At 35.0% G+C, this 26,161-nt stretch overlaps 3 protein-coding genes across 3 annotated transcripts; all 3 read right to left on the bottom strand.

Annotated features, from left to right (window-relative positions):
• Window positions 1-521: 521 nt before the first annotated feature.
• On the bottom strand, window positions 522-6,226 carry LOC25490057 (signal peptide peptidase). The gene is made up of 12 exons (XM_013606488.3): window positions 6,060-6,226; window positions 5,901-5,986; window positions 5,668-5,783; window positions 5,302-5,453; window positions 5,116-5,201; window positions 4,870-4,997; window positions 3,657-3,707; window positions 3,484-3,570; window positions 3,266-3,335; window positions 1,695-1,831; window positions 1,440-1,517; window positions 522-946 (listed from the first exon to the last, which is right to left on the bottom strand). The coding sequence occupies exons 2-12, from the start codon at window positions 5,938-5,940 to the stop codon at window positions 866-868; spliced, it is 1,026 nt and encodes a 341-aa protein (XP_013461942.1). The 5' UTR covers window positions 5,941-5,986; window positions 6,060-6,226; the 3' UTR covers window positions 522-865.
• A 6,208-nt stretch (window positions 6,227-12,434) lies between these two features.
• On the bottom strand, window positions 12,435-14,408 carry LOC25490054 (T-complex protein 1 subunit delta). Its single transcript, XM_013606484.3, has one exon. It carries the CDS (start codon window positions 14,286-14,288, stop codon window positions 12,690-12,692), a length of 1,599 nt encoding a protein of 532 aa, XP_013461938.1. The 5' UTR covers window positions 14,289-14,408; the 3' UTR covers window positions 12,435-12,689.
• Window positions 14,409-15,565: 1,157 nt separating this feature from the next.
• On the bottom strand, window positions 15,566-25,740 carry LOC25490053 (beta-adaptin-like protein A). The gene is made up of 11 exons (XM_013606483.3): window positions 25,516-25,740; window positions 24,597-25,113; window positions 22,894-23,018; window positions 21,882-22,080; window positions 20,775-21,003; window positions 20,450-20,616; window positions 20,083-20,292; window positions 18,434-18,544; window positions 18,134-18,310; window positions 16,594-17,046; window positions 15,566-16,250 (listed from the first exon to the last, which is right to left on the bottom strand). Exons 1-11 carry the CDS (start codon window positions 25,569-25,571, stop codon window positions 15,960-15,962), a joined length of 2,535 nt encoding a protein of 844 aa, XP_013461937.1. The 5' UTR covers window positions 25,572-25,740; the 3' UTR covers window positions 15,566-15,959.
• Window positions 25,741-26,161: the final 421 nt, after the last annotated feature.

The following is a 26,161-nucleotide window of genomic DNA, read 5'->3' as shown; positions in this document are numbered from 1 at the left end:
ATCTTTAGCCCGTTTATTATCATATTGTGGCTTCAACACAGATATACTTCACCTGTCGTATTCTCCAAAAGAAATAACACATTTACAGAAGTTAAGGGGAAAACTGAAAAGGAACTATGTCTACTTGTAAAATGAACAAACTGATATAGGAGCTACTACTCTAGTGCAATGCAATACGTAATCACTGATTACTAAATGAATATGCTAAACATACCTCCCTCCTAAATACACCATCCCCAACTCCATATTTATTTTTCAAATAAACGTCTGCATTTCTTAAGTCTATTAAACCTTTCAAAAGCTGCTTTTATAGCTGGATTTTCATCCTATGATGCTCCAATATAAATTGAACCAAGCGCTCTCTTCTGGTGAGTGATTTCATGACAAGTTCAAAAATGACCATCACCAATTTTGCTTGAATTTTGGAAAACAGTTGAAATTGGTTCGCTCAGTACTTTTGTAAACATTTGATTATCACAATCGCGAGTGGAGTAGGGAAATATCCTTCATAAAGATGGTAGTAGAACAAACAAAACCCAAACACTCTTCAATACTAACCAACCATGTCAATATTGTGTAAAAATAACCATTTATGTGCAAGCACGTATTTATGTGCAAGCACGTATAGTACCGAGAGAGGGGGGTGGTGAGAAAACCATTAGAAAGTTTGCTATGGAAACCCAGATCGGGCAGTCAACGAGCAAAAGCAAATTGCCAATATGAAAAATAAGACTATTTTTTTTCACTAATCACAGTCTGTTACAGAGGTGTGCTGCTGAATAAGTTAGCTTAAGTATCCGAATTCTCAGAAAGTAACAGTATTTCTTCAGTGAATCAGAAGCATCGGTATTGGACATGCTTCAACTCATTCATCCTTTTTGCTAGACTTGGCATCACTCTCTTCTTGAGATGAATCGGCAGTCTTTGACTCGTCGAACTCCAACAACTGCATTAATAGAAAGTAAAAAGTTGTTAGAACCACACCTAGCAAGCATACCGCATTTCGACCACCTTAAGCTCTAAACATGATGTTACCAACTTAAAACTATAAAATCATGTTTCCAATAACTTCAGCAACATTTGTTCAAATTTCGCTGCAACAAAAGATATTGTGCGGAACCTTTTAAAACTGGTCACAAGTCACAACGAGCAAAGTTGCCTTTAGAAGGTATTTAACCAAAGCCCATATTCTACAATCTACATGTATGTATCTTCTGTTGCCTTAAGTACATTTTAAAGCACTGGAATCCTTCATTAGCTAATTTCAAACTACACACATACAGTATAAAGTGCAAATTAGCTTTGCTGGTGATAAATTAAATTTACACTACTCATTATACTACACACCAGTAATGCTTGAAATCAAACCAGATGCATAAAAAATATGGATTGACATTGATATGAGAACAGGGCAAATGGAAATAAGAAATGAAACAAACCTGTTTAACTTCACCATTCCAGATGCAATGGGCCGCCAAAAATCCAATTACCGCAGGTACAATATACAAAAGAGCAGGCTGACAAGAGGGACAACAATAAAACGGGAAAAACGTTAATAGATAAGGCAGATCACCAACCTCAGCTACTCGTGTACGAGCAGTGAATTTGAGTTGGCCACAATGACCGCAATCCTCACAACATTCCCCCAAACGAAAAATTAAAAAAAAAAATTAAAATGAAACCACATGAATCACCTGTGCAGCCTGAAACCAGTTCATCACAACAATTGTAAGAACCAAGCCAAACGTGTATCCTAAAAATGCACTCTTGAAATACTGGGGCTTTCTTCCTCTAGACACATCAAACCGCAAAGCCAATGCCACAAAAATACCTAATTGGAAAAAATGAACAGTCAAAATACATACCAAGTAACAACCAATTGATTGTAGATAATTTATTCAAGATAAATGGTTTTTGAACATCCAAAGTTTGATGTCAAATACAGTGTCCTTTGGTTATGGGTCAATTTTTTAAACGTAGATCAATTATAGAAGATAAAAAGTAAGAGACAGATAGAGATAAATACATATGGTGTTGCTTACGGTGTATGTATTTTGATGTTCAAATAAAATAACTACTTGTTTAATACGCACATTCGAGCACACATGCAAATAGATAAACAAATATACGTGTGAAAAAGAGTTAATATTGTTTTAGTTACGAGACATCTAGAAGAGCAATGATGGAGCTTAGCTGTGTTTTATCTTATGACATAAACACTAAAGAGGGTATCTCGCAGAGCCATAATAAATATAAGCTTTTTTTGTGGTTATGTCATTCCAATAAGAATCCAATATAATTGTACGATCGCTTGAGTGCATGCTCTAGCCTCAAATGTCCATGCCCTGAATAAGTGCACGTGTGTAAATCAACTTCATGCATCAAACAATTAATCATTTCAATTTCTTTGACTTAGATCCTCTCCAGCCATCACACAGTGCATTTACTAGATCCAACGGCTCTGCTGCGGGCTGCATCGTGCGCAACATTTCAGAGTGTTCAAATTGCTTTGAAATAGAGCCTCGACAACCGAACATTACAGTTTAACCATTTAAGCAAAGACTTAAAATTCAGCAAAGTGTTTAATCATTATGGAAAAAGTAGGGCCAGCACAACTTCTCTTCACAAAAACTAGTATAAGACCTTTGAACTATGAAGCACTAACACAAACACAGATATTGGACACGACGTTGATATGAAGAAATTGGTACTAATTTAGGAAAATAGAAATGATTGAATGTAACTACCATGTGTCGGTGTTTGACATTGGACACGTCTACTGATGTGTTGTTTGTTAGTGCTACATTTGATTCTCTAGATAATGTGGGCAACAAACTATATCATCACAGGATATTTAAATTTAGCTTTAACAGTTTGTTCTTTGGATTAGCAGTATTGGGGGCATTGTAGAGAAAGGTCAAAAAGGGAGAAAATCTCACTGTTTGGAAGTTTAAAAACTTATAAAAGGGAAGAAACAGAGGGTAGCCATTCCCTTTTAGAACCCTCATTATTTTGTTCCCCTTCAAATTGCAGGTGGTAGAACCTATAAAGAAACTTTACATTTGTGACCCTTCCACTTTGCTCCATCAATTAATCATCCAAATAGGGAGAAGAAGGGATAGATATCCATTCCATTCCATCCATTCCCTTATTCATTTTTCATTAGTATTATAGTTTACAAACCATTTTTACAAAGAACTAAACTGTATTTTTAAATTCAATTTCACGAAAGAAAGACATCAATGCATCAACAGAGTAATCCTACCTGGGATAACAATATCACCAAGCCCAAGCATTGAAAATGGCCTTGCAGAATCTGCTGTGGGGAACAAAAGCTGCAAAACAGTTTAATTAACATAATTAGAAAGAACTTCTTAAGTTTTTTTATCAGATAGTTATCACGGCTAGTAGACTACAAAAATTCACATGAATGCATACAAAATTACAAACAAAATTTCCATTCCACTCAGCAAAGATTTTAACCTTAATTGGAGCATCAAATGATTTTGCAACGCTGACCATCACAGGAGTGAAGAAAACCCAGAAAATGTCATATACAAAAAGACCAGCCTGCAAAATATGTGAATGTAAAAGAGTAAAAAATGAAGCTTTGAGTACTACCAAGTTCAATTTAAAAGAAGGGAAAAAAAATATACCAAGAGAATGGCACCAGTCTTGAAGGAGCCAAGGGAAAGCATTTCAATTCCCTGTAAACGTTACAGATGGAATTACTGGTGTTAATTACAGTAATGAAGACTGATTTACAACTTTATACATTGTTTACAAACTTGTAGCATTGAGATAGTAATTTAATTTAGGCAAAATTACACTTTTAGTCCCTTAACTTAATTTCAGGTAACAGTTTGGTCCTTTATCTTTTTTTCATTTCAATTTGGTCCTTTTTGTCCATTTTCATATGAATTTTTTTTTAAGCTTAAAATTCATGATTTTATTTTGGCAAAATTACACTTTTAGTCCCTTAACTTAATTTCAGGTAACAGTTTGGACCTTTATCTTTTTTTCATTTCAATTTGGTCCTTTTAATCCATTTTCAAGCTTCAAATCTTATATTCTTATGCAAACATAGACGATGATCATAGATTTGAAGACTGAAAGAGCATAAGAAAATAAAATCATTTTAAGCGACAAAAAGGACCAAATTGATATGAAAAAAAGATAAAAGGACCAAACTGTTACCTGAAATTAAGTTAAGGGACTAAAAGTGTAATTTTGCCTTTTATTTTCTTATGCTCTTTCAGTCTTCAAATCTATGATCCTTGTCTATGTTTGCATAAGAATATAAGATTTGAAGCTTGAAAATGTATTTGAAAATGGACAAAAAAGACCAAATTGAAATGAAAAAAAGATAAAAGACCAAACTGTTACCTGAAATTAAGTTAAGGGACTAAAAGTGTAATTCTGCCTTTAATTTATTATTCTAGTGCCCGTTTTCTACAGAATAAGCTTAATTTCTAAAAAGGTATTGTTCCATTTCAAACAAGGAAAGTGAATGCCAAAAATATGCACAAAACATAATTATTGGTTCGATTAACAACCATGAGTTCATAAAAGAAATGGTTGACAGGCAAAATCATACACCCTTTCAAATTTCAATACAAGCAAACCTATCACTGCTAAAACCTTGAATAGTGCTGTCAAATTTTATTCCAAGTTAAATACCATAATTTAATCTATAATAGGTTATTATGTATAATTGGTTTGCTCCAAATTTATATAAATGGCATAAATAAAAGGTAAAATTATTTGTCTAGTACGCAATCAAGTTTTTATTGCTAATCGCATTGTCATCTAAATGGAAAGATAAAGATAATATCGCAGACAGGCACGAATATAGGTAAAGCATCAAACCTGGATACAGAAAGCAAGACCCAATATATTATTTGCCAGCCAATGCTTGCGCAGAGCATACCAGGCACAAAAAAAAGTGCCAGGGACTGCAGCAACGATCTGTGACCTTGTAAACTCAATCTCGACGGCTGTGTAAAATAGGTGTAAGGAAACATATCAGTACCAGACACCTAAAAGTAGCAAAAAACATAAACCAATGCATGAATGAATTAAACATTATCCTATATTATATTCAGTCTCGCATACATCGAAAATATGGAAAACGCCAGACTATGAGATCATCATTCCAATGGTTTGGCAGAAAGCGTTTAATAGATGGCAATAATGTTGCCCTGCAAACAGTGGAAGAGAAAAATTGTGTTATGATATAAACTATAAAGTAGGTAAAAAAAAGTATTAACTATTATATAAATGCAGATAAAAAGAACATACGAAAGTGCAACAATGCCGAGTACAAAGAAGTAGCCTGTCAAGACAGTGTTCACCAAGTCCTTAGATAGAAACTTAAATAGTAAGAAAAGTGATAATAGCATTGCACTTCCAACAAAGGGAAAACGCATAGCATGTTCCTTGGACATTGTCTCCTGCATAATTCAATACAAAATTATTGAGGTTAACAAAATTGCAATATATAGATAAATAAAAGAATAAGTGCCTATTTGGATGGACTTATATGAACTTATCTACTGGCATAAATGTTGTGAGACTATTTCATAAGTTCTCCAATATAGCTTATACATAAGTGTTTATCATGATAAGCACTTATCCAAATAGGTCCTAAGCATGGCAATTACATACCGTTGGTGCGGTTGGTTTAACGGATCGGTAACATCCGACAAACACAGTGATGCAAGCAGTTAAAACAACATTTAAATTTGGATCTACTTTCAAAACAAGCGGTGCTAAGGTTAATCCTGCGGCAACATAGAAAATGACATTAATATGAAGCACATTACTATTACATTGCAAGAGTATGAACTGAAACAATAAAATAAAATAAAATTCACTAAAAAAAAAAAAGTAAGACAAACCTAATAAAGCCAAATTAGCAATTCGTTCCGTGTTCTTCATTTCGCGTTACAAAAATGATGGATCTAGTGTGCGAGATTGGCCTCCGCTGCAATCAAAGAAATGATTAAAAATAGAATAGAAGGATTTAACGATTAAAACCAAAAACACATTTCACGAACCTGCAATCGCGGGAGAAGAATTGCAGCAGATCGGAGAAAGATAGAATTGGGGGAATATGATTAAATTAGGGTTTTGAATTTTTACTAGCGAGAGAGTCAAAGGTCAAAGAGAATGGTAAACTAAACTCTATCAAAGGTGGTAAGAGAAGGATGAACCGTTTATGCTTACGTGGCAAACTGAGAATTAACTAGTGACGAAGTTGATCGGTTACTTACCATCATGATTAACATAAACCGACCCACGTAGTTTGAGGTCTTTTCATCCAATCACATACTTCCGATTTGTCACGTAGGATTTCTTAGTTTCGTTTCAGTGACATGGAGTCCCAAAGGGACAGATCACTATAATGTAAAGTAAAATAGATAGATTTAACTAAATTCCAATTTTATTCCTCTTAAATTATCAATTTCTGCATTTTGGTCCCTTTATTTTTTATTTAATTCATTTTAAGAAAAAATTAATATATAGAAGCAGCAAAAATTAAATCAATATGACGTTTAACTTTATGACTTGTTTTCCAACATTGATTCATTTTTTCCTTTTCATTTGATGTATGTGTGAAAAAATTACACTTAAAAACATAGAAATTAATTATTTTTTATTTAAAAATGTAGGTTACATGTTTACATTTTTTTTTGAAAGAAAGAATAATGTTACATATATAGTGTGAGAAAAAAAATAATACTTTCTTCCGTCTCAAAAATATATTTTGATCACGTATTTTTTACTATATATATAAACACAAATTGTAACATTCCTTTAAAAAAAATTGTAACATATAAGATAAAATTTAGGTCATCTTAGTACTAAAATATTATTTTAGATGTGTATCAAAATATTTGAGATTGAGTATAATAATATTTAAAATTGAATATCAAAATATTCTAGATTGTGTACCAAAAATATTTTAGATTGAGTGCTAAAATATTTCAGCAAAACTTAAAGATTAAGAAACTTGGGGATTTAAAAAATAAAAAAATCTTATATCTTTTCTTTCTGAATGGAAAAAAAAATTATATACCAATATAAAATATTTTGTATATTTTTTAGCAAGAATGCATATATAATGAAATCATATCAATTACACACAATAAAAAAATTACAAATATACATTCTTAAGAAAACAACTAAAATATATTAGAGGTAAAAATAAAGAAATAAAAAAGTGTGTGAGTGTATGTTTCTATAAAAGGAAGGATCCTCCAATATTTTACAACCAAGTCAAATTTTTATTTCACTGTTTCTTTGAGTTCTTTCTTACCTCTTTTTCTTCTCTTCTCTTGGAAGAAAGATTCAATGGCTTCTTACGGATGGAAACAACACGTCAACAAAACGAAGCAACTCACGGAAGAAAACCATTGAAATCAAGAAAGCAAAGCCATCGAACAAGCGGCGTGATACCTTTTCAAAGCGCAAACTAGGACTCTTCAACAAAGTAACAGAATTATCCATTCTATGCAATGCAAAAACCGCACTGATCATCACTTCACCAAACAAAAATCTCCATGCATGCGGATACCCTAACCATGACACTGTCATTAAACACTTTTTCGATAAGGAAAACCCAGTCATCAACACTGAAAAAGGGAAGCAAGATGAGTACACAATTGAAACCTCAAGGCTTCAACATGAGACAATTCAAGAACGGCTGAAAGAAGAGAAGAATAATTTACAAGCTGTAAAAGAGACAAACAACAGTAGTTCATGCCTTCCTTCTTGGTGGGATCATTCTATTGATGATATGGCTTTGGAATCTCTTAAGCAATTTAAGACTTCTTTGAAAAAATTGAAGCTTAATTTAGATGCATCTTTGCAAGGGAAAGAGATTCACATGAATTCATGTTCCTCGTCAACTTCCAATATTATATAACTATTCAATCTTCAATAACACTACAAACAGGTGTGATAGGAAGAGAGGTCTTAGTAGTAGTGCTAGTTTTTTTTTTTTTTTTTTAGAGAAAAGATAATAGTAGTGCTAGTTTTATGGTTCCTGATTTTGGACACTATAGGCATGAATTGCTATATTAGTTTTGGTTGGGTAGTAGCATATTTCAATTTGTTTAAAGTTTTTTCGTATGTTCGATGTCAACATTCTCTTTAAAAATAAAATATATTATGTGTTTATGTTACAATCTAGACAAGTTTGGGAGTATCTTGATTATCAATATTTTTTTAATATTAATGAGTTAGAACAATTGTATATCAAGAATTTTGAATTAGTTTTGTTAACAAAATAGAGTTTAACAAAGAAAAATTCTTACATGAACTCTCACCTAACACGTCATTCTTACACTCAGTCAGGAGTTTGTTACAATGACATAATATAACAAATGTAATCGACAAATATATAGAAAAACATAATGGATTAGACTAGTAACTTAGAAACTTAAATGACCTAATAACATAGATCTAATAATTTATTATCTAACACCTCACTTCAAACCCATGATGCAACGACTAGAAGCATCGAGAGTTTGTAAAAAAAAACAACAACTAATATCATAGTAAACAAAAGAGGAGCAAGCAAAGAGGAAGAAGCAACCAAGGCCACAAAACCATATCAAACCAAATCGAAATCAAATAGAAGAGCAAATAGAGAGAGAAGCACGAAAATATTCAAATATGTCTTCAATGAGAACTCTTCACAAACAAATTTTGAGCACTATCTTGACTCACCAAATTATCCAAAAGAAACCTCATAACATGAGATTTCACAAACAAATTGTGAGGACTATCTCGACTCACCAAACAAATAAACAAATAGCGAACACTACATTGAATCACCAAACAAACAAATAGAGTTTCAGAGATATTAACAAAGGAGACGTTTATGGCTTATTGCAATGACATAACCTTATAACGTGGATTTGATGCCAAAGCTATTATAGATGTTTACCTAGAAAATTAATTACCGTGTTAGTCGAACTCGGCAGATATGCGATTAAAGGTTGGTGAGTTTCCTCCTAGATGATGGAAGATTAGGCAAAGGTTATAACTAGATATGGTCTATTCCTTTCTCAAGTCTACGAGTTAGCAATGAAGCATCAAACCCACATACCATGTTTATAACGCAACTAGCAACCAGAAGTGATGTGTAGGAATGTAAGTTGTGTCCTTTAGATCTTATCAACAAGTCATGTCATAAAGTGGATGCACGCTCTTGAAAATAATATTTTTGGAAATTTGATTCCAATTTGATTTCATATATGAAACAAACAAAGCCTAGGTAGACTCTTATCCTCTAAGCAAATTCTCAAGTTTGAGCTTTGGAGTGTTCCCCAATAGTCATTGATAGAGTTAGTGGATACTTAATTACAAAAAATTACAAAGTAATTATTCGCAAAAGGAACATGTGCGGGTACACATGAGACCCTATTTCACCGATATCTATCTTCCTATTGTAAATGAAGCCGCAAGCAATGGCCAAGATTTTCTTAGACCTTTTGTACCTGAAGCGATAAATAGCGGCTCAATCCCTGCCCCCTTTGGAACGAACTTCATGAGCTCTTAATGCAACTGAGAACCTAGCTATATATGGCGGATTATTTTAACAATCACTGTTATCTATAGCAAGCAGATTTGGATTTGGGATTTATTTTGCATACATTTTCTGATATTTTTATTAGTGTGGCTCTTATCCAAAAAAAGATGTTTTTTGTTTTGTTTCGATAACGCAAAAATATCAAAATGCATTTGTTTGGAGAATTTTAGGGAGGATCACATCTACCGACCTCCAGATTTACCTAGTCCTTTGCAATACTATTGTATACCCTTCACATGATATCCACAGTTGCAAGCTGTGACCACCACTGCACCGCCATTACCATACAGTTCCTCTTAACTTGTGAAAGAAGGCAGAAGGCAGAAGGCAATCAAAGACCCACTGTGGTGAACTACCGATGGAGTTGTTGTGATTGGAATCATCTTTGCTCTCAGGCGGGTAGAAAAAGAAACTCCAACCACTAATTCTCTTCAATCTCCAACTCCATATGCATCGACTTCTTGGATTGTCGGTCCATGTCCTTACTCTTGTAAGGAAAACAGAACAGAGATATAGATAAAAATAAATTGCAAAAGACGATTAATCCAATTTGCCTAAAGAATCAAACCTTCTCAACAAATACTCTTAACATAAACACTAACTTGAGCACACAACTACATGTCTAAGGGAACAATCTGCAAACCATGTTGATTTCCATCCTTTGGTTGATAAGAACATCCGTACCATTATTATAAATACTAGACAGATAAAGGGGGGTAGAGCATACTAATTTTGTCATGGTGCAATGGACTCCAGCAAAATCAATGGATTCTCCAAAACAAAGAAGCCAAGATTCACACGCCATAAAAGATCAAACATATCCCAGGCAGGTGGTATTTGACCCCCAAAAAATGACTATACAGATGTTGTCAATGGCGGTTTATGGAGGTGAGCCAAAAAACGACCATAAACATATGGTGGAAGACGTACAGCAAATGGGGTCGAGTTATAATAAAACTTACCACACACACAAAAACAGCAAAAATGTATAGAATAGAACACAAACAGACTATCAGTGTGTGCCAAAAAACAAAAAACAGTAGACTTAATTGAAATAAAATAGATATCCATCAACAACAAAAATTGAGAATAGAAGGAAAATTATATTTATAACATATATATATATATAGGGCATATCAAGTGAGAGGAGTAGTTCGAATGAGAGGAATTAATCTGGACCATTGGATCAAAATCAACGCTTCAGATTTAATTGCTTTTTAAAAAGGGTCATGCACTACAACCTCTACCTTTCATCTTCTCCAGCCTACCCTCATCTTCTTCTGCTGAATTTGGGGGTAATGATGAATTTTGATTGTCGAAAAACAAAAAATATTCCCTTCCTTTAAACTAAAAGATTTGATTTTATTCAGAAATTATTTAGATCCCATTTCCTATCGCCTGTGTTCCTGCTCGCCGAAGTTCCTAATCGTCGGAGTTTGTCGGCGCTGTTCCTGTTTGTTTTTGGATCTATGTTTTGATGTTCTAGATTATTATAATTTCATATAACTTTTAAATTGGATTATTTGGTTGTTAAATTAATGAAAGAACAACTAAAAATGTATTTAAGTGATGAACCAAGTGGAGAAGAATACTGTAAAAAGGAGATGAAGAAAAATGAAACTGGAAATGAGTAAAGGAAGGGATGATGGAGAAATTGAGCAAATATTAAAGCAAATAAGTCACCACAATAAGAGTTTTAATGTGAGCCATTGATTTTGATCCAATGGCTGAGGTTTATTCCTCTCATCCTCTCATTTTAACTACTCCTCTCACTTGATATGCCCTATATATATATATATATATTTTAAAACAAAGCAAATGTATAAAATATATGGAAAAAATAATGTCTGAAGCGGATATAGAAAAAAGAGCTCACAAAGAAGAAAAAAAACAGGAGCATTATCAAATCAAATGAATAAAAGAAAGAAATTAATAAGATATCTGAAGTCCTTGAATCAGGATATCCTGATTATAAGGAAGGTGATTAAGTTTGGGGATTCTGTAAATGGGAAGAGTACAGCTTGGTACCTTATCTCAAATACTTTTCAAAATTGAGCACACTGATGTCCCGCTTCTCAGATACCTTATCTCAGTATATTGATGATTATCACGTAATTTTATGCCACTTTGTTAATTTCAATTCCAATCAAAGGAAAGGAACAAATAAAGAATCAGAGGAATAAGATATGAGTAGGGAAAACAGTAATTCATAAAATGAATAAAACAAATAAATAAAAAAAGAAACAGAAGAAAATAGACAACAAAACAGAAGACAAACAAAAGAAACATGCAAAAACAGACTAGAAGAAAGAGTAGCAGGAGATACAAACATGTGAAGGGTCGCACCAGGCAGCGCGCAGACAGTGTCACCGCACCAGACTGCGTGCAGAAGGGGGGTGGTAGTCACACCAGGCTGCATGTAGGAGGGGGTCGCATGCAGCAAGAGGGAGAGAAAAGGCTAAAGCAGCCATTTTTAGGGTTTTAACCCATCTGGTCTTGAGTTCGGGTCGCAAGACCCTATCCACGCTTTCCAGCTTCGTTATTTTATTTCCACCGAACCACCACAAACTTCATTCTTGTGGCCGCTGCCATAGTCCAACATACAAAATCCACCATGTCACCGCCTTTGTGTGAAGGCCTGTAGAAATTCTGCCACCGATTTCCGCCATGGCTGATATTCGATATCACGGGACTATACTTAACCCACACAATTCCTAAAAGATATTAAATGTCCTATTTTTTAATATAACCACCTATTCAACTCTAAGTCACAATCAGTGATAGTTAATATAAGTATAGATATAAAAGACAACTAAATTATCAACAGCTAAAATGCTAAAAAAAACGATCAACTATTGATAGATTCCCAATACAGATTAACAAGAAAAGCTTTGGAATCGTATGACTGAAGCAAACATCACAAACCACAAGGACATCCAAAATTTTTAAACAATAAAGCAGCCAAAATCAAAATCACTAAACCAAAACCAGTAGAATGAACATAAACTAGCAACTTAAAATTAATTTAAAACAGACATGATATGAGGATTCAGTAGTTTTCTCCAAATATTCGTCATGCTAAAAAACTCTACCTCACAGTTACAATATCATCAATCTTCAAAATCATTCTCACACACTCTGTGGCCAAGGTGATGGCACTTGTGCTAACCAGCAATGGCTGCACCACATTCTCCTCAAGGATGTTTGTAATTTGACCTTTCCTGACATTGATTCCAGTATTGATCTCACCTTTAGCATGACGATTCCTTAGCTCAGTAACAATTGCAATCGGGTTCAAACCCGCATTCTCAGCAAGTGTATATGGAACAACTTCAAGTGCCTCAGCAAATGCACGAATACAGTAACCCTCCATGCCATGCAAAACCTTAGCCCAAGCACCCAATTGCCTCGACAGCTCTATCTCCGGAGCACCACCACCTGCAATCAAAAACCTCTTGGCAACCAAACACCTAACAACACACAAAGCATCATGCAGACTTCGCTCAGCTTCATCGAGCACAAGCAAATTAGATCCACGAACAAGCACAGTTGTGGTCTTTCCCATATCCTTAATACCAGAAATCTTCACAATCTTCCCATCCCCAAGAGAAAGCTCTTCTACAAGATCAGCATAACCCAACTTCTCAGCACGAAAATGTTCAATATTAGCAATAGGCAAACAATTAAGAGTCTTGGTAATGAACTCAATCTCGTCACGCTCAACATCTTTAATCACTAAAATCTTAGCTTTAGCAAGATAATGCAAAGACAAATCAGTAACAGCATCTCTCAAAATACTCTTTTGAATCAACAACACATTACAACCGGTTGCCTTGATCTTCTTAATCATCCCTAAAATATAACTCCTCTCTTCCTTCAAAATCCTATCCATCTGAGAGTAATCACTGACCACAATACTCTGTTCGATATCCGTCTTAGGAGGCGAAATCTGAAACTGAATCACAGCAATCTTAGCATTCTCCATTCTTGTAGGTCCACCAGCAGCATGACTAACCTTCTTATCAAAAACCAAACCCTTCACAAGCTCAGTATCATCAACAGTTCCACCGAGCTTCTTAACAATCTTCACATCACGGAGATCCACCATTTCCGGCCTAGCGGGATCGATGACAGAGAGAACTGAATCAACAGCGATAGGAGCAAGAAGCGAAGAGTACTGACTAACAACTTTACTGTTCAACGAAGTGCTAGCAGATTTCACAAGAGAATCACGATCAGTGAGTTCAACCGGCACAGCCATGGCGGTGAGAACGTCAACAGCTTTAACCGAGGCTTTGTGAAGTGAATCAGAGATAACAGTAGGGTGGATACCATGAGAGAGAAGGAGAAGACATTTCTCGAGAAGTGCTCCGGCGATGACCACGACAGTTGTGGTTCCGTCACCAGCGGCGGAGTCTTGAGATTTGGAGAGTTCAACGAGCATTTTAGCGGCGGGTTGAAGAACTTGCATCTTGTTGAGGATGGTGGCGCCGTCGTTGGTGATGATAACTTCGTTGGAAGAAGTTGAGATCATTTTGTCCATACCTTTGGGACCGAGACTGGTGCGAACGGCGTTAGCGACTGAACGGGCGGCGATGATGTTGGATTGACGGACATCGTCTTTGCGTTTGTTGTCGGTGTAGGATTCGGTTTTGGAGGATCGGTGAGGGGCTGCGGTTGCTGCCATTGTTGATGGTTGAGAGAGAATAGAATGAGAAACCCTAACGAAGAGAAATGTGAAAATGAAAACCCTAGATTTTGGAAATGAGTGTATGTGTGTGATTAAAGGAAGAAGGACTTCTTTGTAAAATTGTGAAATTGTTTTGCTGTTTGGGCTTTATTGTAATTTGATCTGCAGTACTACTATTTCTGTTGTGCTTTCTTCTTCCACTATTTTCTGCGCCAAGGACTTACTCTCTCCTATGGTGATATTTTGGATTTTCTAAGTGTATTAAGAAATATAATTAATTTTATATTGTAAAATGATATTATGAATTGTTTTACAAAATTGTCCTTCACAAATGTTGGTAACAATAATTTAATGAATTAAAAAAAGATAAAGTAATAATTATTGTCCTTAATAAATATCATGGAAAAAATAATTTGAAGAATTAAAAAAGGATAAAGTAATAATTAGTTAAGAGTATAATATGAAAAATAACATTAATGATTTATTGATGTCGTAAAACAAATTATAATTTGGGACAATTTTTTTCTTCATAAAGCGACTAATATGTTTATGGTCTAAACTTTAAAGATTATTGAAACACGAATGAGGGTCCGAAATTCAAATATAGGTCGGACAATGCTGAGTTTAAAAATAAGATAAGTCAAATTGTATTTTCTTAAAAGATTTATAAGGAGAAATTTTGGAGAAATACTTGGATGCTATAGTTTTTTAGTGCCATTGGTGACATAAGTTCATTTTAGATGAGAGAATGATGAATAAATGATTAAAATAAATTATTTAGACGAGAGAGAATGTGTTAAGAGAGAGATACACAAATGTACCAATGACACCAAAAACCAATGACACCCAAGGGCTACCCGAAATTTTGTTCTTGTACTTGAGTGCTCTATTTAGCACAAATCAATGAGATGCAATACTGAAATTAGGCATGATTTAAACAAGAAAAATGTTAATTTATGCCCTTAGGGCACATGTTAAGAATTCCACTAATAGAAATCATGTATTGGAAATTGTGTTAATTTATTGCTTAATTATTTAACATGTGCCCTTAGGGCAGAAGTTAACATGACCACCCTTTAAACAATATGCAAAGCATAAACATCCTTTTTATATCATTTTAAATTTCAAAGTTTAGCTACTAATTTTATATAATATCTCAATCAATTAGTAACTTACCATCACAAATCTTTAAAAAAAATAAAAAAAAAACTTATCATCACAACTCCTATCGAGAGGAGGAAAAAAAAAAACCGCACCGCAGGCACCTTGCATCATTAGAGATAGAAAAGGGTCCAACTTCACATTTCAACATCAATTCCGCACCATATTTAATCACAACGCAATCAATGCCGTAGAACACAATAATCGCTTGAATAAACGTTACATAACAACAGAAAGCCTCTACACACTTACAACCCAGACTCATGTTTTCTACGACTGAATATTTTCTAATGAATCACGATGTTGGATTGGATACAAAAAGCTACAAAAACTTTTAGTAATGAAATCCCCCTGCATTTTTTGTTATACACTGATCTGATCCGTTTTAGGGGAGGGGGATGGGTGTGGAGCCCATATCTATCTCCATTTCTTTATATATTCAAACTAGGATTCCAAAATTTCATTATTGCCGACTCCACAGCTCAAAAAAGTATGCACCATTAAGTTTCAGGGCAAACCAAATTTGGACAAGGCTGATTGGAATAATGTTGAGAATGCACGTGATGAGCTTTGGTCATCAGCCTTTATTTTAATCTGTGACTTGGCCGATGATGTGTTGATTATACACTCTACAAGATATATTGACGTTTCTTCCGCTTTTTGGGCAAAGAAAAAGAACTTGAAATTAGGAGACTGGCCACCGGATGCAATGCACTGTATTGAATGACCTTGCATGTGCCTTAGGAGTGCATTGGGAGCCGTCAATGATGCAATAGCAAGAGGGCTTAAAGAATATTCCTGCATCATATTATTAATTTAAATGTTACAAATCACAAATAAACCAAAATACTAGACATTTTTTGGTGTTGGAGAGATAGTCAAAGAAAAAGAGAAAAGATACAGTGCAATTTAAAATATCTCTAGGGTTCAATTTTGATGAATTGTCGGTGCAAAGTAAAATTACATTTTGACTCATTCATTAATGTGCTGTCATATTATTTGATGAGTTTGATAATGACTACTCATGACTTTAGATTCAAAGTCATTAGGTGATGTGGCAAGACTTTACTGGTTGAACAATTATATTAAGTCAATGATGTTATATTAACAAAACTGAGATTATTATAATTTCATAGCAAACCTCTGATAAGGATATTGGTAGTTGACGCCATTTCTGCTGAAATGTGCCAGGATCCAGTACAGCTTTTGGGTTGAGGGTCAATGGGGGAGGTGATGGTGTGGTTACAGTCCCAACTGAAAAATCTAAACCAAGCAGATCATCAATTGCCAAGCCAGATGCTGGTGCTTGGCTAGTCATGCTGGTACTTGAAAATGCCAAATCTGCAAGCGGTTGTGATGCTGCTGAAGGGGCAGACCCATTATAGGAAGGAGCATTATACGCAGAACCATTGCTTCCAGTATCTCTCACATCATCTTTTTCCGTGGTACTTAGAAGCAGATCCTTGTCATTTGCCTCCACTCTCTGCACAGGAACAACAGAATCTCCGGATTCTGCACTAATAGATAGATTTCCAAGTTCATCTGCAAACTCAAATGTCCCTCGGTGTTCCTTATCGGTGAACATGTAAGAAGGCTGGACGAATTTGATATCGTTAGTTTGACAGAATTTAATATACAAGAGAGGGAGGGGAGGAAATAGACAAGGATCAGTATAATATAAACATGTTTCAAATATCAATAATAAAAGCCAAGGTGCTAGCCTGCCACAGTGTAAGCTGTAACCCTCAAGCCAAGGCTTAGAAGCACAAGTTTAGATGAATGAGGTTTCATATTATTGAAATATTAAAAATAAATTCTAAACTAAAAAGAAGTACAAACTAAAAAATAATTATTTATAATGTCAAAGTTATTACAGTTGACGCAAGACTCAACATGACATCAGTCACCAAAAATAAATAAAAAGACTCGACATGACATGATTAGCAGTCAAGGTTATTTTACAGGGGAAAAACACAGTTTATTAAATGGTAACATGAACCGTTTTTCATATTTTCCCTCATTTTGCAGTTGTATCAATTTACATGAAGCACAGACTCCGACAAGGAGACATCAATATCATTAATGTCAAAGACATAAGACACCGATACATACAGAATTGAGCCATTTGTTTGATTACAAAAAAAAAAAATCTAGTACAAAATATGTTAGTCTTTAACTTTTATTCATCCAATTCCTACCGAAAAATTATAAATAATGTCAATCAAATTTAAGGATCTTTAACCCCCTCATTGATCATCTTCCTTTAATGTTGTAGAAGAATATGTGTGTATGTGAAAAGACGTGCATATGCAAGAATTTTTTTATATGCCTAAATATAAAATATTGTCATATTACTTTTAAAAGTTTTCTTTGTTAGAACATGTATCCATTATTACTGTATGTCTGAGTAATGTCCAAGGTGTGTTGAATCAAAACCAAACAAAAAATTTGGACACTTGTCTGAGTAGTCCGATACATGTCGTACGCGTGTCGGGCCCCGACATGGGGACACACCTAACCTCAGCAGTGTTAGACTGTTAGTGCTTCATAGATAAAACGGAAAATATTATAGCAGTAAATTTTGCCCGAAATGGCTTCATGTTTAAAATCAATCCAAACTGAATGAGTAAATTATGTTCATTATAAACCTACCACTTGGGGTAAGTCAGTAAATTAGTTACCTTTTGGTATACAACAGACAAACTGTTAAATTCATCAAATATGCGATCTTTAACTTCACTGCTCTGAGTATCGGCAAATACTGAAACTGCTTGTTTTGGAGGGTTCACCACACTCTCAGCCACCGATACATTGTATTGTAGAAGCCTGTAATAAAATAAGGCCCTATCATGAACATCCTGCAATCAACAAAAGCTCATGTAACATAATGTTGTGACACAAAAATATCTTCTACTATTATCCACAAATATCTAATCGCATTGTTTTGACAATTCAAATAGTAAGTAGTAAATAACTCAAACCTGGTGAAAATCAGCAAGACCAGCGGCCAGTGCAGCTCCCAGCGCTTTCTGAGTCTCGGGGGGTCTCTTGAAGAAACACTTCATTACTGCAGTAAGAAGATGCAAGCGAACCTGCATCAAGACACTCATATTTTCAATAAAGTATAGAAAAAGACATGAAATATTTTCTACTATAATTTATCAAATTAAAAAAAAAAAAAAAAAAAAGATTTGGTGAGCAACTGCAAGGATGTGTCAATGATGTATGCATATTTTCTATTCAATACACCATAGAATTATAGGAAAATCAAATTATATTCTCTTGCAGATCCAAACCCAACATGATTCCACCTTTATTCTCCATGAATATACGAAGATTTAAGATGAAACTAGGATGGAATTGTTGAAGTGTGTGTGTGTGTGTGTGTGTGTGTGGGGGGGGGGGGGGGGGGGGGGGGGGTGGATGTGGGGGTAAGAAAGAGAGATATATGATCATGCCTACGCCATGTCACAACTTTGGCGGGATACAAACCCAACGATGATTTGATGGCAGACGTGGGTACTCATGGTATGACTGCAGTGATTCACGTTTCTGCTGGGGCTGGATAGAATTAGTGAAGCGGAGAGATTCTAACTAAAGTGCCAAAAGAATACATGAATAATGGTAGCGGATATGCAATGTGACAAAATTGTTAGGATACTTCAGATTATACCAACTAAAAAATATTATAATGAGTATTTGAAAGCGAAAACCGTAAAATGTCAGATTTACACTTTACAGTTCGCAGCAGTTATTAAAACCAACCCGGTATAGCTTGTCTGACCAGTGAGTTGAATCTTAGGCTGGTTCAGCTCAAAGCAGACGGAAATGCAAACTGAACTGGTCAAAGTCACAGCTCGGAGATTTTGCCAAACTCACTCGAGCAGGACTGTTTAACACACAACTTAATTGTGACCGAAATTGCATGGCAAGTAAGTCATGGGCAGCATACTCACTTCCCTCGTATCTTATATAACAACTCTGAATCGATAACTTAATAGCAATGCTCTGTGGGACTTAACAACTATTGTCTAGTATGGCCCATGGAACTTAACACCTAATGTCCAGGTTCCAGCCACAATTACGTCTTATAATACAGAGATTACTTCTGGCACTAGAGCTAGCTCATGTGAGACTTCCTGATATCAACAACCGGGATCAGCCTTAGTTTTTAAGTGTCTTCCTTCTTCAAATTTCAAAATTATACAACATTAAAACAATTACTTGTAGTAAATATTTGAATTGTTTTACAAGAATTTTGCAAGCACGCATTTCCATTAACTCAATACGGTAACGATGTTCTAAATAGTTATCAGTCTAAATATAGTCACCTTATCTTGTCTTGTAAACTGAATTATGGCTTGAACTTTGAAAAAACGTTCATGCTTAACAGGTTATTTTTCATAAAAGTATTAGTATATACATTAAAATTCAACTGAGAAATGAGAAATTTATCTATCATTCAAGACCAAAGAGCCGGTTAGAGGTATAATATAAAACCATTCATATGATTTCAATTAACGGCTTAAACTTTTGGGCTAGTTGGATCATGAAGGCATCGAATACAAAAATCTAAATCTCAAATGCAGACATTACAAGACTGCACATCACAAAAAGTTATGTATACTACCTCGGCAGAATGCTCCTCGTCCCAATTTTCAACCAGACTTTCCAAGACATACGGAGCATCATGCATATCTTGAGAATATTCCCCCAGCATCCATATGAGAGCTGCCTTAGCCTTAGGTTCTTGGACATTGTTGCTACTGATATTCCCTACAACAGCAATACAATCTTGACTCCATTGAGGATATTTTCTTAGAAGATCTTTCACAAGCACCTGCATAAAATGAACTTTCGAACTTGTTAATCTATTCTACCATTACCAGGTCAAAACAATATGTCATGATTTTTTCACGCGTTATTAACAGGAAGCGGTACAATATTACTCTTAGGAAAAAATGCCAGGGTATCTAGCAAGTATTTGTCATGTTTACCAGAGCTTCAGACGTAACATAGTCCTTTTCCATCTCCAGAAACTGCAGAAGCCGATCAACAATAGCATTGACATCATACTGCTGTAATGCTATCTTTCCAACAGCCCGAATTGATTCCCTTGCAATTGGGATGTCAACATTTGCAGCATATTCACACAATTCTGTCACTGTAGTGGGACACACAAATTTCTTATACAAGCATTACCAAAAAGAAAGGGAACGAATCAAACCGATGATCAAAACATCAAATGGAAAAATGCAATTGTCACAATTTCTCCCTCTCCTAATCTCCTTTTTTCTCTAGCACATTGGGGGAGTTGCTTACCTATCTCATAGGTGTTACTTTCATTTGCAACTGCAGTCAGCATTTCAAGCTTCAACTTTTTGACATATGATGGCTCATTATACTGGCAATAGAAGTGTTTGTAGTCCAAGGAAAATATATATGGTGCACGCATGACCAAGAGATGCAGGTGGCTTAGAATTGCATATGATTGTTCCGGACTTCCTGAGCTCACTTGAGTTAAGAGAGGGGCTTTGATACGCTCATATACCTTAAACAAAAAGAAGTTGCATCAGAAATCACATTGCTTCTGGCAAGCAACCAAAGATGAAAAGATACAGTCAAAAATAACTACAAGATCAAACCAAAAGGTTTAAATAATGAAAATCCATGTAATCAAGCCGAGCCTTATGCAAATATGATTACATAAGCTTGAGCTTGACGCTGCTATTTTTCACTTGTACCATGTATGAGCTCCACAAGATGGCTCATAGAAACAGCTTATAGAGTTTGTGTGGACTTCACTCTCATTTCCTCTTCTATGGTAAGTAAACAATTTATGCATAAACTCCTACATGATCAGCGCTTACTGAATAAGTATTTACTTAAGCTATTTACGCTGACACTCATAATTAATAGCAGGCTATGATGTAAAAAATAATAATACAAACCATACACAAAAACAAGATTTAAAAACACAGAAATGGAGCCAAATGAAAAAGTTATCAATAATTGAACTGCTCATGAGCTGAACAAGCCAATCATCCTAGTTAAATTTACTAAACAAGCTTTAGTATACTGCTCGGGCTTATTTATCAATACAGAATCTATGGTGAACTGAGCCAAACTAGTTTCAACCAAAGGAACTGAGCAGATAGCTTAGTTTACTTGCACCTTTAAGTCTAAGGTTAACACTACCCAGTTATGTGTCCATGTATGAATACCACAAGCATCGCCTTACAAAACCTTAATGCCAAATACATGTCCCCCATGTATGATTCAGTGAGCTACTAAAATTAAAGTCATATGGAAAAATAATCAACTGAAAAGTAAAGTTGTATGGAAAAATAATCACAGAAAAACTATGTTGTAAACCAAAACAGGAAGTATAAATGATGTTTTCACACATACACACAGATCAATACATACCTGCTGATGTACATCAGCCATAGATAAAGTCAAGTGCAGAAATACTTTTGTAGTTGCCAAGACAACAGCACCATTTGCATGCTGGAGTCTATCTTCAAGGAGATTCATTATATCAAATATTTCACTGTTATCTGATGGAATGTACTTGGCCACCAATTCCATCACAAGACATTGTGCCCATTCACTAAATTCCTTAATGCTGCATGTAGCAAACAAAAGAAACCGATAAGTTGTTGAAAAATTAGTATTTTTTGCAAGATACTACAGCTGCTTTTATCTCTTATGCCTGCCACAATGAGAAAGACATTTTATAGTCTAAAACGAACAAAATAAGCAATTAAGGTAATTAAAAATTCTTAGCCACTTTTGTGAAGTAACTATTCAATCAACCAAATACTCCCACAGTCATACCTAGAATAACTGATTTATAACGGTATGCAAGGAGAAAGAAGCTAATATACTGGCAGATTATACAGTAGCTATAGCATTTATCAAAATGAGAAATAGAAAGATGCAAAATAATCTTTAAATGGGAACCCCGGAGGAGGGTGGTTTTGAAGCTTCAGTGTATCTGGTATTATCTCGTATGTGGCAACAAATGAAAAACATAAATTATGCACTGTTGAAATTTGGGGCCTAACTCATCCTTACAAAACCGGCTTGTAAGGTGAGGATTGCCTCCTCTTTATAAACTCTTATCAAGAGTCTTGTCTATCCGATGTGGGACTTGGGTTTTTCCCAATACACCCCCCTCACGCCCAGCACTCTTTGGGCCTGGTGCGTGAATAGGTTTAGGCGGCCCTTGAATTCGACAAGCTTTCCATGTTGAAATTTGGGGCCTAACTCATCCTTACAAAACCGGCTTGTAAGGTGAGGATTGCCTCCTCTTTATAAACTCTTCTCAAGAGTCTTGTCTATCCGATGTGGGACTTGGGTTTTTCCCAATATGCACCTCAGGTCCTCAGCTTTTTTAAGTAGTTCAAAGGATATCGGAAAGCATTGAAAAGATTACCGATTCAGAAGGTAATAAACAATTGGCTTGCTATGCAGAGTTTCTCTCTCCCTAGCTGCTTCCTCTGAGGTGGTTGACTCTAAGGTCCAAATTTCTTGTAAAGCAGACAAACAATTTGCAACTACCTGATGAAACAAACAAGATCACGTTTAAAAATAAAGTGCAGATCATTTGGCAAATGCAGTTATTTCAAATTTTTTAAATAAGAAGACATTTACCGTCCTGATATATGAACAACAAATGAAAAGCAATAGAAAGAACAAAAAAAGGAACATTCATTTTTAAGGAATCTAAAAAGGTAATGGATATGGTAGTTAAAGAAAGTGGAAGTTAAGCTTAAACATGTATATTCATTTCACTTTGAAAAGTGATGACGGATTAAACTTGCATGTGACAGAAGAAACATTAATAGGAAAAAGAGAACAACTTCAATCTTTTATATTGTATCTATTTTTATGGGCTTTAATATTGCTTCTTTTGAAGATTAAGGAAATCAGATATCTCTAATGAAGCTATAAAGAAGAAAATAGAAAAGTTCACAGAACATGTTGCAGGGCCTGATAATAGCATTGCTTACGACAGCATAGAAAGTTGACATGCTCATCCAAATAATGTTAAGGAAAAAAAAAACTAAACGAGCCAATTTATAGATAAAAGTACAAATAGATGGATCTATTCTATAAGTGTTGGAAGCAATCAATCCATGTCCAGTAGAGGGGGATCATACTATAATATAAACTGAAGAGTAATTTCCGCAGAAATAAAGAGCTAAACTCCCAACTACGGAGGTAACTACTAGCCCAAAGCACAAGCCAAAACATAAATGTATCCTCTACATTAACTCCCCAATCTATTTACATTCCTTTTACCTTTTCCCTCTCCAGTAACTACACCAAGAAACCGATTTACGTTAATTATACATTGGACTATGTAGATTAGCTTGGTTCTAGGGGAATCTCTTAGCTCTTCACAAAGTTGATGGTTAAGGGTGCGTTTGACTTGCGAAAAAACAGGGGACTGGACAGGACAGCTTTTTTCGTACCCTGTTTAGAAACGGGTCATGGGATTGGACAAGACAGGTAGCAAGAGACTGGATAAAAACAGGAATTATTGTCCCTCGCTAAAAAACCATGAGACCGCTTTTTGTCCAGAGTACAGACTATCAAAAATATCAAAATACCCTTTTTATTATCCAACATAAAAAATATTATCTCTTTATCTCTCCAGTATAGTTTTGTCTTGTCCTGTACTATTTTGTCTTGTATTGTTCTGTCCAGTACTAACTATTTTACAAATCAAGTGCACCCTAAGTACATGCCTCCATGCTGTAAGTGGTGGGAACGACCAATCACTATCCGGTAGAGGGGAATTATACTCGAATGTAAAATGAAGTGCGGTTACAGATGAAAATAAGAGTCAAACCACTCCATTTCCCAACTAAGGAAGTAACTTCTAGACCAAAGGACAGGCCCAGAAAAATGCAATAGCTCCTACACTAGCTCCTCCCTCAATTTACATTCATTTTTACCTTTTCTCTTTCCCGTAAAAAACTCCTCAAAGAAACCAATTTACATAAATCATTAGACCATGTAGACTAGCTTGGTTCTATAGGAATCTCTTAAACCTTCACGAAGTTGAACAGAACTATTGTGATTTATCATATGTTGATGATTAGGTTACCATAGTAAAAACACAATCCTTACCTGAGTATCCTGGTCATTGAGCATCAAATGCTTCAACGTTTCTGGAAAATCTGCATCAATACACGTGGAGGCTGATATATGATACAGTTTCAAAACACCAATTACTGCCACCGTCCTGACATAACTATTATTATCCTTCAACCCTGACCCTAAAGGCCCAACCAAATACTCCACCAAGTTCGCCACTCGAAGTGAACACAAACTCCTCAATGCCAGTCCCCGAATCATTGGATCCTGATCCTTACAATCCCTTTGTAGAAAATTAATCGTCAAAAGAGCAAGATCCGGATTAACCTTGGCATAGTTTCCAACATACAGGTAACACATTTTCTTCAAAACAATGTCTGATGTTGCTGAACACATTACCATCTCACCAAAGAGAGACGAAACATCAATACCTATAGTCATGTTTGATATCACCTTCTTGTAAAGATCCCTCTTCGAGTCATCAGTACCCGGAGCTCGACTCCCAGCAAGCTGCCGTAGCTGTAATTTTAGATCAGATACTTCACTCTTCCTGGTTAAAATTAAATGTTAGGTCAGAACTCGAAGAACTATAACTATATGAGATAATTACATGAACATAAGATAATTGCGATATCAATAATGGGTAACACATTTCATATGTAAAAAAAAAAACATAATATAAAATTAGTAAAGGCTAAATGCACGAACTCGTTAAAGTTAAAATTCAATGGCATTGGATCTCCAATGTTCATGAAAACCTAGAATTTGCGTATATGAATATAAGCGAAAGCGTGTTGTGATGTAAAAACAAAATTAGATGCAATTTCGTGTTTGCAAAGATCCAAAAAGCGGCAATTGCAATAAAATTTGTTCTATCGATGAGTCCAAATTGAAATTGTAGATCATATAGATAAAAAATTAGTGAGATGGAGAGATGAGTGAGGGAACGGACCCGGACGGTTGCGACGGCGAAGGAGATCGATTAGATTGCGGTGGTGCAGGAGCCATAGCTACTGGAAGTTGACTTGCAAACGCTCCTCGGGTAATTCGCGCCGTCTTTGCAGAGTGAGATCTAATCAACAAAGATAGAAGATGAAGATCGATAGTTGGAGTTTTTTGCAGTGATGATTATTAAGCTTGTGCACTCACTTTTTTTTTATCAAAAATGGCGAAAAAACTATGAAAAAAATATATAATTGAAAGTTAAAATTAATTTTTTTTTTTTAGGGAAAAAAATTATTATTACATCTGCAGGCACGGTTTCGACGTAGTAGAAGCTGACGTGGCAAGATCTGATTGCTTTTTATTTCTCTTTTTAAGGGCATAGTTTAAGAAACTCGCAAAAAGAAATTAAATACATGTAAAAATCATAATTATATGATTTTTCATGTATCTTAAAAAAAATATATAATTTTAAATATAAAAATTACTACTTTTAAATGCTTAAACAATATTTTAAGAACACTTATTAGCATGTTCCTAAATATTAATTCATTCATCGTTAAAAGGTTAAATATTTTTTAAAAATAGTCTAATGTCTAGAAATCAACCCTTAAACTAAATAAAGAATCTATGATTTTTATTTTTTTTTTGAGAAG

This window comes from Medicago truncatula, chromosome 3 (genome assembly GCF_003473485.1).
Source record: "Medicago truncatula cultivar Jemalong A17 chromosome 3, MtrunA17r5.0-ANR, whole genome shotgun sequence".
In the NCBI taxonomy this organism is placed as follows: Eukaryota; Viridiplantae; Streptophyta; class Magnoliopsida; order Fabales; family Fabaceae; genus Medicago; species Medicago truncatula.
The sequence above is the reverse complement of the archived record's forward strand: the minus strand, read 5'-3'. Positions and strand labels throughout refer to the sequence as shown.

Bases quoted from the DNA above. Each gene is read 5' to 3' on its own strand.
- LOC25490057 (XM_013606488.3), bottom strand. From the start codon at position 5,940: ATGAAGAACACGGAACGAATTGCTAATTTGGCTTTATTAG. The intron at 3,708-4,869 runs GTTTGATGCTTT...TAACGTTTACAG, and splicing joins GTCTTGCTTTCTGTATCCAG to GGAATTGAAATGCTTTCCCT. The intron at 3,571-3,656 runs GTATATTTTTTT...CATATTTTGCAG, and splicing joins AGACTGGTGCCATTCTCTTG to GCTGGTCTTTTTGTATATGA.
- LOC25490054 (XM_013606484.3), bottom strand. From the start codon at position 14,288: ATGGCAGCAACCGCAGCCCCTCACCGATCCTCCAAAACCGAATCCTAC.
- LOC25490053 (XM_013606483.3), bottom strand. From the start codon at position 25,571: ATGGCTCCTGCACCACCGCAATCTAATCGATCTCCTTCGCCGTCGCAA. The intron at 25,114-25,515 runs GTCCGTTCCCTC...AATTTTAACCAG, and splicing joins TCGCCGTCGCAACCGTCCGG to GAAGAGTGAAGTATCTGATC. The intron at 21,004-21,881 runs GTATGTATTGAT...TTTTTGTTTAAG, and splicing joins TGGCTGATGTACATCAGCAG to GTATATGAGCGTATCAAAGC.